Source organism: Agelaius phoeniceus, chromosome 10 (genome assembly GCF_051311805.1).
Source record: "Agelaius phoeniceus isolate bAgePho1 chromosome 10, bAgePho1.hap1, whole genome shotgun sequence".
Classification (NCBI taxonomy): domain Eukaryota; kingdom Metazoa; phylum Chordata; class Aves; order Passeriformes; family Icteridae; genus Agelaius; species Agelaius phoeniceus.
In genome coordinates, this window is record NC_135274.1 from 18236283 (window position 1) to 18250174 (window position 13892).

The window sequence follows — 13892 nt, forward strand, 5'->3', positions numbered from 1 at the left end:
TGGTGCTTCTTTGCCAGCTTTTGTCTGGCATGGCTGTAAAACCCCAGCTGTGACTGCTGCTATCTCTGCCTGAAGGGCTAAATCCCAGCCTCTCCCTGCACTGCTCCAGGGGCTCTGCACTTGAGCCCCATTTCCATCCAAGCCCAGCACATCCCATCCTTGCCTGCTCAGGTTTCCTGACACAGAGTGAGCAGACTCTCCAAGCTGGGGTGATGCATGTGCTGGAGAGTCCTTCCCTTCCCAGGGTGGATGTTGTGATCAGAGCTGGATCTGGCTCTGCAAACATTTTTGCAGGCCTTCCTCCCTTTGAAGCTGAGCTTTCCTCTCTCAGCTTGGCTCAGAGAAGCCCTGTGGATGCAGCCTGGAGTGGCCTCAGTTCCCCCTTTCCTACAGGAGCAGGCATCACTTACACCTTAGCAGGGAATTGATGAAAAATGATGCCCTAGCATGAGCAGGGCCCATTTTGGTTAAGAAAACAGTTGGTAGAGGAAACTCCTCCACAAACCTTCCACACCTCCTAAGAAAACACTGGAGCTCTCCCATGGGATCAGACTCTGAGCTATCCTCCAAGCCAGCATATCCTTGAGTTTATGGGATGAGCCCTGGGATTCCTGTGAGCCATGCTGAACTCTGGTAGATTCACCTGGACACCCACAGCACCCCAGCTCCCCAGCTGGCCCCAACCCTTGGTCTCTGCTTCCTGGTTTAGCTGAGCCTGGCCAGGCAATGGGAGCATCAGGGAAGGCTGTTAGTGAGGAGGTGTGCTGGGGTCTGGGCTGTTGTTTGGCCCTGCCATAGAGGGCAGATGTTGCTCCCATTTCTCTCTGATCTCCAAGAGATGACCAGGGCCTCAGTGGACATCACTCAGGGGTGGAGTAAGAAGTGGATCTAAGACTCAGAGGATTTGATGTGAAATTGTGCTGTTTCACAGCAGTTCAGCAAAGGGATAAGGCAGGATTGCAAGGGAGGATCCTGATTCTCCCCCTTTGACTCCCCCATATGTGGGGGGCTTTCCCCTGAGCACCACCCCCTGCACTGCAGCTAGCTGGGGCAGGCAGGAGCTGATGCTCAGTAACTCACAGCTCTCTGGCAGCCAGTTGTGATAGGATTTTCCTGCAGGTTGCTCCTCACTGGCCACTTTGGTACATTTAAGTCTCAATGAGATTTTCCTGTTCTGAATGATTAATCTGGAGCAGCTGGTGCTGGATGAGCTGGGAAGGGTTGGACAAGGTTACACCAGTAGCTCTGAGCCTGCTTCTGGTGGGGCCAGCCCTGAGCAGATGGCCCCAGTGAGCCCTGATACAGCACAGGGAACAGGCTCCAGCAAGCAAAGTCCCCAAATGCCTGTGCATGACCCCAGGACAGCCCTTCCCAATGTCCCAGCCAGCTCCTTAACGTGCCTCAAGGACAGACCAGATCAATACTTTCCACTTCTAATCCATCAATCACAGCAAGAGCTGGGGTCGGAGGAGCAGGGAGATGGCAGCAGCAGTGCAGTTCCTGAACAGGAGGGATTGATTTTCTGGGGTCTTCGTTCCCTTGCATCTCCCTTATCTATTGTGCTCCCTTCCTGGGTCTCCTCTCCCTGTGGGAGCACAGGCACATTGTTTCCTCCTTGTGGGATGCTGATGAAATGCTCAACGTCATGTGGAAACCCTTCTCACCACAGCTCAGCTTGGCTCTTGGCCAAGCTCCATTTAGGGATGATGTGATTCTGTGGCTGGAGAGGAGAGGCACGGGTGGCCTTGAGGGGAGGTTGGGACCCAAAGCCAAGGGCACAAATGCCCACAATTCTTCCCAGACTGTGTGGAGAGCAAGAGTGGGGCATTATCAGGCTGGGATATGTGAGGATGTTTTGGGAGGCTCATTCAGGTTGGTTTGGATGCCCTGGTTGGTGTCAGAGTTCGTGGGTTTGCCCTTGAGGATCCTGCCTCCAGCCCTAGGAGCACCCTGGACTCCAGCAAAGCTGTCTGAATCCATCCTGCCCTATTCCTTGGTTCCTCATGGGTGCACTGATGGAGGCAGCAAAAGCCAACACAGCTTTAAGCAACTCTTGGTGTGTTTCCAAGCTGCCTGAAAACCCTCTTTTCTCTCTTTCTCTCCCTTGATGAAGGTGATCACCATTTTCACGCTGGTGGAGGTGGTGCTGACAGCAGATGGTGGCCCCCTCAAGTACAGTGCCCTGCTCAAGAGGCCAAGCTTGGACAAGTGAGAGCCCTGGCTCTGTGTGCTCCCCACTGCTGATGCTCCCTCACGTCCCAGGCCCCGCTCCGGCACCTGCTGGAGACAGAAGGGACCCACAAAGACTTGGGGTTTTGAGTTTTAAAACCATTGTGGTTTTATTTCTGGTTTGGATTTTAACTCCGCCTGGGAGCAGGGCTCAGGGCTTGAGCCTGCCCCAGGCAGAACATTTCTACTCTTGGGTATTTTTAGCATGATGCTTTCTTAATGTTTTTTTTTAAGGCAGTGGTGTCCATCTGCAGCTTCAGTGCTCATGGTGAGGGCTGAGAGAGGGGATATGTGTACCCAGGAGCAGAGAGGGGCTGCTCCACCATCCCAGGTGGGATGTGGACACAGTGGGATGCAGCCATGGGGCCGTGCAGGAGGGTTTCTTGCAGGGTTGTGTGTCATGTAATAAAAGCCGGGTCAGCAGCTGTGTGTGGAGCTCGTGCAGGTTTTATTTTGTGCCCTCCATGTTCCCAGCAGTAATTCACCTCTGGGCAGCCCCCTGCCTTCCCATGCCTGCCACTTCCCAGGCATTATGGAATTTGGCCTCACTGCCTGTCCCAGCCTCAGATATGCTTGGCCAGAAGATGTGAGATCAGGGCAGGTGTTCCCAGCTCCTGATCCTGCAGGTATTCCTTCAGTTCCTCTGACTTCACCAGGAGTCCCTGTGTGTCTGCTCCAGTCCCTCACACCTTGGCCTCCAGCCTAACCCTGCTCAGGGACCCTGTGGCACCATGTCCTTGCATCCAGTGCCTCACTGACCAACTGACCTCTGCTATCTCCAGCCACCTCTGCCAGCTCTCTGTCCCCATGTCCCCCACCCACACTCTGAGGATGTGTTGGGGGCGTGGGCTGCTCTGGCAGCCTCCACATCATCACAAGCAGTGGCTGGTGAAGGGATTGACATCTGGCAAGAAGGAATGGATCCATTGTGCCAGGCAGGGAGGGAGCCCTGCATCCCTCTGCCCCATCAGTGATGACAGCCATGGCCAGCACCAGCACATTGATCCATCTGCAGGAGCCAGGAGCTGGCCAAACCTCAACTGCCTGGGTCAGGATGGGGGATCAGGGCTGGGCACAGCACACTTCCTAGGAGCTGGTGAAGCCATCAATGACACCTGTAGTCCCCAAGACTTGTGTTCATGTAGAGTCCTTCCAGATGGCCTGGTGCAATTGTGGGTGGATGTCGCCTGATGCTGGTGACAGGGGCTGTTCCCGCCCACAGCAGGTACCCTGCTGTGCAGTGTGCTGGCATGAGCTGTCCCAGGGCACCCAGCATGTCAGGCACCAGCTGTCCCAAGAGCTGGTAGGCAGCGTGTGACTCTGCTGGGAGCGGGGACCAGGGGACACTGACACCAAAGCCATTATATCCACTCCCTACCCCTCAGCCAGTGTCCCCCTCCTCGGGTTTGTCTCAGGAGAAACCAGGCAAATCCAGCCTAGCCCAGCTCAGCCTGTCTGCAAAAACAGCCCTTTGCCCTGTGCTCTCCCTCCCACTCCCCAGGAGCCCACAGGCAGTCACCCCCATTGGGAGCTGGGGCCCAGAGGTGCCCTGGTCCTCAGGCTGGAGGTCCTGCCTTGCTCGTGGGGGCAGGGATGGCCCCAGGGTGGGGCGATGGCATTGGGAGGGCCCTGGGAGGGCTGGGAGATAGTCGGTGAATGTTATCAGCCCATCGTCTGTCTCACGGGACAGGGAAGAGCCATAAAGGGCTGTCCCTGGGCCTGGATTAAGGCAGCATTCCAGGAGGAGCCGGGGCGGGCAGCATGGCACGGCCGCTTTCCTCTGGAACCTGCCTGCTCCTCTGCCTCCTCGCCCAGCTCACCGCTGCAGCCTCTGCTGACAGGGGACGTGTGGGACAGTGGGGTAAGACCCTCTGGTGGGGGATGCTGGGGCTCGTGTCACTTCTTTGGGGATCTCCAGGGACCATGTCACCTCCCTTTGGGATGCCAGCAAACGGGAGCCCTCACAGCCACCTCAGGGTGCTCTGAGACCACAACCTTTGAATGGGTTGGTCTCAGCTTCCCCCCAGAGCAGGCCCTGCCCCCCCACCCCATCCCTGCTGCTCCCACCCCCCATTCCTGACTTTGGATAAAGTGGCCCAATAGCCACAGCCAGCCATGGTTACCCAGCCATTGCACACTTGCTGTGGCTGATCCTCAGGCTCCTCATCCACTCTGCCAAGAGGTACAGGGGACTTCCCTGCCAAACTGTGCCTCAGTTTCCCTTCTACAGGTGGTTTCTGAGAAATGCTGATCTGAAAAAGACCATGCTGATCTCCTGGGGCTTCCTGGTCCTCCATGGGGGGGCTTATAGCAGCTAAATTCACCTCGGGTAGAGATGGGCATGCTGGACCCCCAGGGGTGCACCTGGAGGCTCCCAGCTCTGCTCTCACCTCCAGATGCTGAGAAGACCCCGGGCTACTGGAATAAAGGTGCCAGGAGGAGGCTGGAGTTGGCCCTGGCCTTGCAGCCAGTAGCACAGCGGGCCAAAAACATCATCCTCTTCATGGGTGACGGTGAGTGCCCCAGGTCACTGCCAGGCCCTGCAGCTCCCCAACAGCCAGGGGATGTGGCTGATGAGAAGATGGGGCTGGGGCGAGCCCTTGGGCAGTGCCTGGGGAGGGCAGGGCTGTCCCTGGTCTGGCCCCCTGCCCCCCAGTGACTCAGATATGGCCACAGGCATGGGGCTGTCCACCATGTCAGCAGCTCGGATCTACAAGGGGCAGCTGGCCGGTGGCTCGGGCGAGGAGAGCGTCTTGGCCATGGAGACCTTTCCCCACATGGCCCTGGCCAAGGTGAGTGGGGCAGGGCTGGGGGGACACTCCTGCTGCCCCTGCTTGAAACCCCACTGCACCCATCTTGCTTCCAGACCTACACCATCGACCGGCAGGTGCCCGACAGCGCTGGCACGGGCACCGCTTACCTCTGTGGGGTGAAGGCCAACGCCAAGACTCTGGGCCTGAGCGGGGCAGCCGTCTATGGAAAATGCCACACCACCTTTGGCAACGAGGTGGACTCCGTCTTGCACCGGGCCAGGCTGGCGGGTATGGGGCAGCAGGAAACCCTGTTGGAAAGCCAGGCACAGCCATCCAGTGCCATGCAGGGCTGGATGGGCTCCCTGTAAACCCTTGGCCACGCTGCAGGCAAGTCTGTGGGCATCGTGACGACCACGCGGGTGCAGCACGCGTCCCCCGGGGCAGCCTACGCGCACTCAGCCAGCCGGAGCTGGTACGCTGACGCCAACATGCCCAAGGAGGCCCTGCAGGACGGCTGCAAGGACATTGCCTACCAGCTGGTGCACAACACTGACATCAATGTGAGCTGGGGAGCGGGAGCGGGAGGGGGGGCCGTGGAACACTGGCAGGGTGTGCTGAGCTCCCCGGCAGGTGATCATGGGCGGCGGGAGGATGTACATGACCCCCAGGCAGACTCCAGACCCCGAGTACCCAGAGGACCCGGACCAAAATGGCACCAGGAAGGACGGCCGGGACTTGATTGCTGAGTGGCTGAGTGCCAAGCAGGTAGTGTGTGGGGGAGAGGAGAGGGAACCCCGGGCACAGGGTGTGTGTCATTGGCACAGGTTCTGCTCTCGCTGGCAGGGTGCCCGCTATGTCTGGGACAAGAAGGGCCTGGATGCTGTCAAAGATGACTCTGTGAGCCACCTTATGGGTAGGAGCATCACTGGCTGCCCCAGTGGCAATGCTTCCTCCTCCCCTCTCTGGACATGTCAGCAGAGGCACAAAGCAGCCCCGGCATGGACCCCCTCACCCTCCTCCCCCAGGCCTCTTCGAGCCCAAGGACATGAAGTATGAGCTGAACCGCAACACATCCACAGACCCCTCCATCGTGGAGATGATGGAGAAGGCCATCCGCATCCTGCGCAGGAACCCCAAGGGCTTCTTCCTCTTTGTGGAAGATGAGTAACTCCAGGCGGGCAATGTGGCTGGGGCTGAGGTGGGATGTACATCCTGGGAGTAGGTGGCCATGCAAGGGGACCAGGGAGAGGGTGACAGCCACATTCCCCATGCAGGTGGCAGAATCGACCATGGCCACCACAGTGGCCGAGCCAAGCAGGCGCTGATGGAGGCTGTGATGCTGGACCGGGCGGTGGCACGGGCAGGAGAGCTCACCTCCCCTGCTGACACCCTGACCGTGGTGACGGCCGATCACTCCCATGTCTTCACTTTTGGGGGCAGCACACCACGGGGCAACTCCATCTTTGGTGGGTCCTGGAGAGGGGCAGTGAGCATCCCTCTTTCCACCTCACCCTGTTGCTCCCAAGGGAGGCTGAGCTTGCCCAGGCAGGGAGCTGGGGAGGGGTACCCAGCTGGGACAGGGGGTGACAATGCCTTTCCCTGTGCAAGGGCTGGCCCCCAGGAAAGCCAAGGACAAGCGAGCCTACACCAGCATCCTCTATGGCAATGGTCCAGGCTACAGCATCCGTGATGGGGCCCGTCCAGCTGCCAGCCTCCCTGCTGCAGGTACCAGTCTGCTGGGGATGAGGCAGAGCCAAGGGGTGGCTGGGGACAGATTCTCAGTGAATCTACTGGGGATTGGGTGGAGGCACAGAGTGGCTGGGGACAGTATCCCACTGGCATGGCCATGGATGGCACACCGGGTCCTGGTACCACTGTGAGGCTCAGGAGTCACCCCCTGCAGAAATCACAGTGATGCAGGAGTGGTGGGAGCTGTCCCCCAGCCCCGTGACATGTCAGTGAGCCAGACCCCCAGCCTCATTTCTCCTCTCTCCTCTGCAGAGGACAAGGACTACAGACAGCAGGCAGCTGTGCCCCTGGAGACAGAGACTCACAGTGGGGAAGACGTGGTGGTGCTGGCCCAGGGCCCCATGGCCCACCTGTTCCACGGGGTGCAGGAGCAGCACTACATCGCCCATGCCATGGCCTACGCTGCCTGCCTCGAGCCCTATGCCACAGAGCCCGGGTGCAGGGCAGCCCGCAGGGCCTCCCATGGCCCACGGTGCTCCCCACAGCCCCTGCTGGCCCTCCTGGCCCTCTGCATGGCTGCCCTCACAGGGAGGGGCTGAGAGGCTCTGCCTGTGTCCCACTGTGGGCAGGACCAAGGGATGCAATAAACACATCAGGTTGTTTGTCTCCATCCGTCCTGCGAAGGCTCGCAGTGGCCATCACCTCCTGAGGTGCTGCCCTGTGCCTGCCTCCCCAGCTGGCTGTGCCTCCTGGCTCTCCCCTGGGACCAGCACTGCAGGCACTGGGGTGCAGGAGGTGATGAAATGTGGGTGAGGAGAGACAATGTCCTGCCCAGCTTTTCCTGGTTGGAGCACTGTACACAAGGGTTGGTACATTCCTATCAAGGGCTGAGCAAGGAGCAGAGTTTTAGTCCACATCCATGGATTTATTGCCCATGAAAGCCTGGGAAGAGAGCAGGGTGCTCGGTGCACGAGTGACCCCAGGTGCTCCCCATACCCACCCTTATCCCAGCTCAGAGCTGCCCATGGCAGCCTGGGACAGGGCATTGCCCTGCCTGGCACCACAGCCAGGGTGCCCAGGGCAGGATTTAATGCTATCACTGCACTTCCACTTGTCCCTGCATCTGTCTGTGCCCCAAGCCCATGTGTGCCCAGCAGGCACAGGGCCTTGTGCCAAGGAGGTGACACGAGCCCAGGCCGCGGCCTTTGCACTCAGCAGAGATGTGGTGACACACACCTCCACACACCCTGCTAGGGCTGATCCCTGTCCAAAGTCCCTCCCACAGCTGCTGGATTTACAGACACTGCCAGCAGCGTTGGCCTGTCAGATCACAGCATGCAGCTCCTGGCATCCCTCAGCCTCTGCCTCTGCGCAGGGTTCGGCACCGCTGTCATTCCAGGTGGGGACAAGGACGGGGCCGGGTGCCCGGCTGGCTGCGGTGGGTGCCCAGGGAAGCAGGCTGTCAGCCTGGCTGGCCACAAGGAGGGCCTGGGGAGGGGAGCTGGGGCTGCCCAGCTGAACAGGAATCCATGGGGCTTAGTCACCCCTGCCCTTCTCGGGCACCACTTTTCCCCCAGATTTTCACTTGCTTCTGTGCTGGGGGCTGGTCTGGGGGAAGCGCCTGTATCCTCTATTACCCCTCCCTACCATGGATTTGGCTCTATCCCACTCACCAGATAACTCCCTGTCATGTCGGTTTTGCTGTCCCCCCTTGTTCCCTGCCCCAGGGCCCTGGGACCAGGCAGTCAGTGCAAGCCTGCACAGTCTCCCCCCACCCCAAACAGCCCCCAAACCACCTGGTCCATGTGAGAGGAGGCCCCAGCATGGGAGTGTGCAGGAAACAAGTATCCCTGGGCTCTGCGTACCCCTCAGGGGTGCCCCAGGGGTGCAGGTCCTGTTGTGCTGGGACTGATGGGCGTTTGCACTGTCCCAGCGGAGGAGGAGAATCCATCCTTCTGGTACAGGCAGGCAGCTGAAGCCATCAAAGCCTCCTTCAATATCCAGCCCAGGATACACGAAGCGAAAAACCTCATCATTTTCCTTGGGGATGGTGAGTCCAGCTGGCACCCCAGCAAGCAGGCTGACATGGCCAGTACTCTGCTGAGTGGGATGTGTGCAGGGCACCTGGTCCCGAGGGTGACCAGGACCCTCTCTCTGCCCAGGATTCGGGATCCCCACCATCACAGCCACCCGCATCCTTAAGGGGCAGCAGCAGGGGAAGCTCGGCCCTGAGACCCCTCTTGCTCTGGATGCTTTCCCCTACATGGCTCTGTCTAAGGTAAATTCCAGCATGCTGGAAAGGTGCCGTGGCGATCCTGGGCATGGGGCCATGGTTATCCCAGGCATGGGGCTGCTGGCAGTCCAGAGCTGCACATATGGGGTGTATGGGGTCCCTCCCCATACACAACATACATGAGAGAAGGATTGTGGCAGGGGTTGCTGCATGGAGACCCCACTGGAGACCCCTGCCCTGAGTCCCTCTATCCTTGGCAGACCTACAATGTAGACAGGCATGTCCCTGACAGTGCAGGGACAGCCACAGCCTATCTCTGCGGGGTGAAGGGCAACTACAAGACCATAGGGGTGAGCGCGGCCGCCCGGTACGGGGAGTGCAGCACCACGTTTGGCAACGAGGTGATCTCAGTGATGGAGCGAGCCCGCAGAGCTGGTAACGGGGGATGCAGGGCTGAGGGGAGCATGGGGGAACAAGGGGCGCCACACCAATGGCTTCCCCACAGTGGGAATGCCATAACTTGGTGGTGGGGACCCTGTTGGGGTCCTTGGTTGGGGCCTGATGTGCGGGGTTTGGCAGGGAAGGCAGTGGGCATCGTGACCACGACGCGGGTGCAGCACGCATCACCCTCGGGAACCTACGCTCACGTGGTGAACCGGGAGTGGTACGCGGATGCCAGCATGCCCCAGGAGGCGCGGCAGCAGGGCTGCAAAGACATCGCCTGGCAGCTGGTCCACAACGTCGACATCAATGTGAGCGCCACACGCGGGAGGAGAGGCTGCAGCGACAGACCCCTCTCAGGGCACCCCCACTAACACCATTTGTCCACCTCATCCTCTGCAGGTGATCCTGGGTGGTGGTCGGAAATACATGACCCCCGTGGGGACGCCGGACCCTGAGTACCCCGCCGACAGCAACCAGAATGGGATACGCGAGGATGGCAACAACCTCATCAACATGTGGCTGGAGGCACGGCCGGTGCGTGATGCATCAGGGACGCTCCTCAGCCCACTGCCCCTGGCACAGGGACAGGCACCCACTCACCCCCCCGGGGATTTGCCCACAGGGTGCCCGCTATGTCTGGAACAAGACGGAGATGATGGCAGCTGCTGCCGACCCCAAAGTGAATTATTTGATGGGTAACAAATGACCCCTGTGCCAGGACCCAAGAGGTGCTGGGACACTCAGCCACTGATGCTGTCCCCAACACATTCCCTCACAGGTCTCTTTGAACCCGTGGACACAAAGTACAACCTGGTGCGTAACACCACCCTGGACCCCTCACTCAGCGAGATGACAGAGGCAGCCATCACCGTCCTGAGCAGGAACCCCAAAGGCTTCTACCTCTTTGTGGAAGATAAGTTGGGGCTTGTGCCCCCAGGGCCAGGGAGGGGGCTGTAGGATGGGGGTAGGGAGTCCCCAGCCCACCATGGGTGTCCATCTGCAGGTGGCAGAATCGACCGCGGCCACCATGAGGGTGCAGCCCATAAGGCGCTGACGGAGGCAGTGGAGTTTGACTGCGCCATCGAGCGGGCGGGCACCATGACAGACGAGTCTGACACCCTCACCGTCATCACTGCGGACCACTCACACGTCTTCACCTTCGGGGGTTACACCCTGCGCGGCTCCTCCATCTTCGGTGGGGCTCTGCCCTGTCCTGGGTACAGCCAGCCCTGTGCCCAGGGGTGCCCTGACTGTGGCCGAGGGATGATATGGGTGTTCCTTGGCTGATCCTCCTCATCCTCCTCCTCCTCCACTGCCCCTTCTCCAGGTCTGGCGCCTACGAAAGCCAGTGACGGGAAGAACTACACATCAATCCTCTACGGGAATGGGCCAGGATACCCCGGCCCTGACCGGCCCAATGTGGACCCAGAAACAGCCAGTGAGGACACGGAGGCCATGGCTTGGGTGGTGGGGTGGGGCTGGGGGCCATCATTTCCCTCCCCACCTCACCTCCTTCTCTCCCCTCCACAGTGCACTTCGATTACCAGCCACAGGCAGCTGTTCCACTGCCTTCAGAGACCCATGGTGGTGAGGACGTGGCCATCCTGGCCAAGGGCCCCATGGCCCACCTCTTCCACGGAGTGCAGGAGCAGACCTATGTAGCCCATGCCATGGCCTACGCCGCCTGCATCGAGCCCTACACTGACTGCCGCCAGCGGAACTCTGGCCCCGGCATCCACGGCACCCCCCTGGCCCTGCTCCTGCCTGCCCTCCTTCTGCCCCTCTTCCGTTGATCCTGTGTCCCTAGGGCCCCCCACGGGACACACTCATGTTCCCCTCCCTCCCCATGGTGTGGCACCTGCAGGCAGCTTTCTGAAGCATCCCTGCTCTGGATGCAGCAGCCATGGGGACACTGAGTCCCGGGCACTGGGGGGTTAAATAAACACGCAGTGTGACACTGGTGGGACGGGCGTGTTCGTGGAGTGGGGGTGCCTGTGCCATGTGGGCAGGGCAGGGGGTGCTGCCCACTGCTCCCATCCCTTGGCCATGGCCCCTGGCAGCCACCCAGCATATCCAGTGCTTTATTGACCAGAAACAGCAGCGGAAAATACAGCAGTGTCCGTGTGCCTGGGCTCCCAAGCAGGCCGGCATCGCCCGGCCCAGATGCGCTGCTGTGCCCACCTCGGCAGGGCTGGTGCATGGACAGAGGCCTGGCATGGGGAGGGCACCGTGCAGGGGAGGCTTTTGGCATGGGGCAGCCCCTTGGAGACAGTGAAGTCCTCCCCCTGCCTTGACTATAAGCTGCCAGGCTGCAGTTTTTCCTAGAATTTTGGGATTGAATGTATTTGTCACTCTGATGCTCTGGAAGTCATGAGGGACACACTAATTTATTATTGTAGGATCCACAGGAACAATAGGACAGTGTGGGGTGCTCCTTCAGAGCTGAGCTGTGTACCCTGAGCCCAGGACCTGATGATGCAGCCGAGCCCAGCTCCTGGCCATTGGTCCTGGGTCCCACAGGGCTCTCTCCCCATCCCCTTGGGCTACTGGCCCCATACAAGGTGACCCTCCTGCCCCAATAGCTGTTACATGTGAGGAGGACAGGGGCTCACCTGGGCAAAGGCGATGAAGAAGAGCTGGTCATGTGTGTATTTCATGTGGTGCAGGGGATGCTCCGGGCCGTGCTCCCTCACCCACTTCTGGTAGGCCTGGAAAACAAGGGATGCCCTCAGCATGGCCTGGGTACTCCCCCAAACCCACCCTGGACCCACCCCCAAACCCCCAGCAAGCAGCAATCAGGATCCTGACCACTCCCTTGCTGCAGGGAGTAAGGAGGGTTTGGGCATCTCCTCCGCCTCAACAGGGATGGCATAAGCAGCTGCCCATGGCTGTGGCACCCAGGGTGGGGGGACACTCACGTAGTAGGCGAGTTTGAGCCCCCCCATGTCAGCAAAGAGAGCTCCCAGGGCCATTCCAAAGTGCTTGTTGGCCTGGCTCAGGCAGATCTTACCCGGCTCCAGCTGCTTCTCATTGCCCTCCATCTCCTTGGAGAGCTCGTGGATGGCATTGCGGAAGGGGGTGGAGAGGTGCTCGCTCAGCACCACCACGATGCGCCACAGCATGTAGTTGTGAAGGATCCTGGGACAGGGACAGGGGCGGCCTCAGCATGTCCCCAGGCACAGGGAGGGTGGGAGCATGTGCCAGGATGGGGACACTGCTGCTCGGGGACACCTCTGCTCGGAGACACAGCGGGCCATGGCTGGTGGGCCACAGGGACAGGCTGGCACCACGTCCCTCCCTGATGTGCCATGAGTCTGGTGACCTCTGGCATGGGTGGCTCAGCAGGTGTCCAGGCATGACCAGGATGCTGTGGGGCTCACAACAGCGCCTTTCCCACAAGCTTTCCCAGATTTCCTGTGCCCAGCCCGGCCTTCCCGCACCAGGAGGAGGGTGATGGTGGGGGGTTCCAGGCACAGCTGTCCTGTCTCCCCTGCCAGGCCGGGAAAGGTGCCAGGGGCACAGGAGGTGCCAGCCCCCCTCACCTGCTGGGTGTCACACGGATGAGGTTGGACACCTTGTGCATGTAGTCGGTGGCCAGCAGCACCACCTCCTCCTCCTCCGAGAAGTCGTCATGGAAGATGCGATCCAGCAAGCGCTTCCACTTGAGCTGCCAGGGCAGGCACTGTCAGGGGGGCATGGGGACCCCCACTCCATGCCACCCTGGAGGGGACCCCCTCCAGCCTTTCCAGCCTCCCACCAGGCAGCAAGAAAGGGATGCTCAGGGCCACCCCCCACTGTCCTGTGGCACCCAGTCCCCAGCACTGCTGGCACTGGGTGCCCTCTGTCTGCCAGTCCTGCTGGCTGCTGCTCCCTCTCCTGTTGTCCCCAAGGACGCGTTGTGCCCCCCTCACCTTCTCACTCTCCTCATCCTGCCCCAGGTAGAGGGTCCGTTCGGGCAGGGTCAGCCCGTCCTGGTCGATCTGGAACAAGAGATGGGCACTGGGTGAGCAGAGGGAGGGCCCTGTGCCGGGCCAGGCACCCCTCACCTTCCCTGTATCGCAGAGTGGCCCTGGTGTCCCTGGAGCCAAGGATGCCAGTGTGCTGGAGCAGCGCCAGGAATGGGCAGGTCGCTGCCTCAGTTTCCCTCCTGCTGGAGGCTGCTGGAGCTGCAGCAGGCAGCATGCAACAGGCTGGGAGTGCTGGGCACAGAGCAGGCCCCTGCTCCATGGCCTAACTGGTACATGGGCTGCCTCACAGCCTGCCCTATGCTGACACCACTCTCTGCCCCATCTCTGCTCCCTGGTGTCCCCCACCTGCCCCAGAGCAGCCCCATTGCTGTGCTGCAGCCTGCATGGTGAGCTGCATGGACACCCTCACTCTTCACACACAGCCCTGCTGTGCTGCAACCACAGGCACAGCCTCCAACCAAACACACACCTGAGCACACTTGCACGTACCTGCACACTCACACACACACACAAGCACACAGGTAACTCAACCCTCTGGACACACACCTATGGATGCTCACATGCCTACACGGGAAC

The 13892-nt window shown here is 60.4% G+C and overlaps 3 protein-coding genes across 5 annotated transcripts in view; all 3 read left to right on the forward strand.

The window, feature by feature from the left end:
- DIS3L2 (DIS3 like 3'-5' exoribonuclease 2) overlaps positions 1–2652 on the forward strand; it is a 180146-nt gene extending 177494 nt beyond the window's left edge. For all 3 annotated transcript variants that reach the window (XM_077184037.1, XM_054639416.2, XM_077184038.1), the window contains exon 22: positions 2114–2652. In XM_077184037.1, the coding sequence (XP_077040152.1) occupies positions 2114–2212 (99 nt within the window). In that variant the 3' untranslated portion in view covers positions 2213–2652. The remainder of the gene's footprint in view (positions 1–2113) is intronic.
- A 2109-nt stretch (positions 2653–4761) lies between these two features.
- On the forward strand, positions 4762–7394 carry LOC129124511 (intestinal-type alkaline phosphatase-like). Its single transcript, XM_077184042.1, has 9 exons — positions 4762–5021; positions 5096–5270; positions 5370–5542; positions 5613–5747; positions 5826–5895; positions 6008–6146; positions 6240–6448; positions 6591–6707; positions 6984–7394. The coding sequence occupies exons 1-9, from the start codon at positions 4794–4796 to the stop codon at positions 7268–7270; spliced, it is 1533 nt and encodes a 510-aa protein (XP_077040157.1). The 5' UTR covers positions 4762–4793; the 3' UTR covers positions 7271–7394.
- Positions 7395–7489: 95 nt separating this feature from the next.
- Positions 7490–11292, forward strand: LOC129124345 (intestinal-type alkaline phosphatase-like). The gene is made up of 11 exons (XM_054639263.2): positions 7490–8070; positions 8605–8721; positions 8834–8949; positions 9165–9339; positions 9484–9656; positions 9748–9882; positions 9971–10043; positions 10127–10259; positions 10350–10543; positions 10676–10786; positions 10879–11292. The coding sequence occupies exons 1-11, from the start codon at positions 8007–8009 to the stop codon at positions 11139–11141; spliced, it is 1554 nt and encodes a 517-aa protein (XP_054495238.1). The 5' UTR covers positions 7490–8006; the 3' UTR covers positions 11142–11292.
- The last annotated feature ends 2600 nt before the right edge of the window (positions 11293–13892 follow it).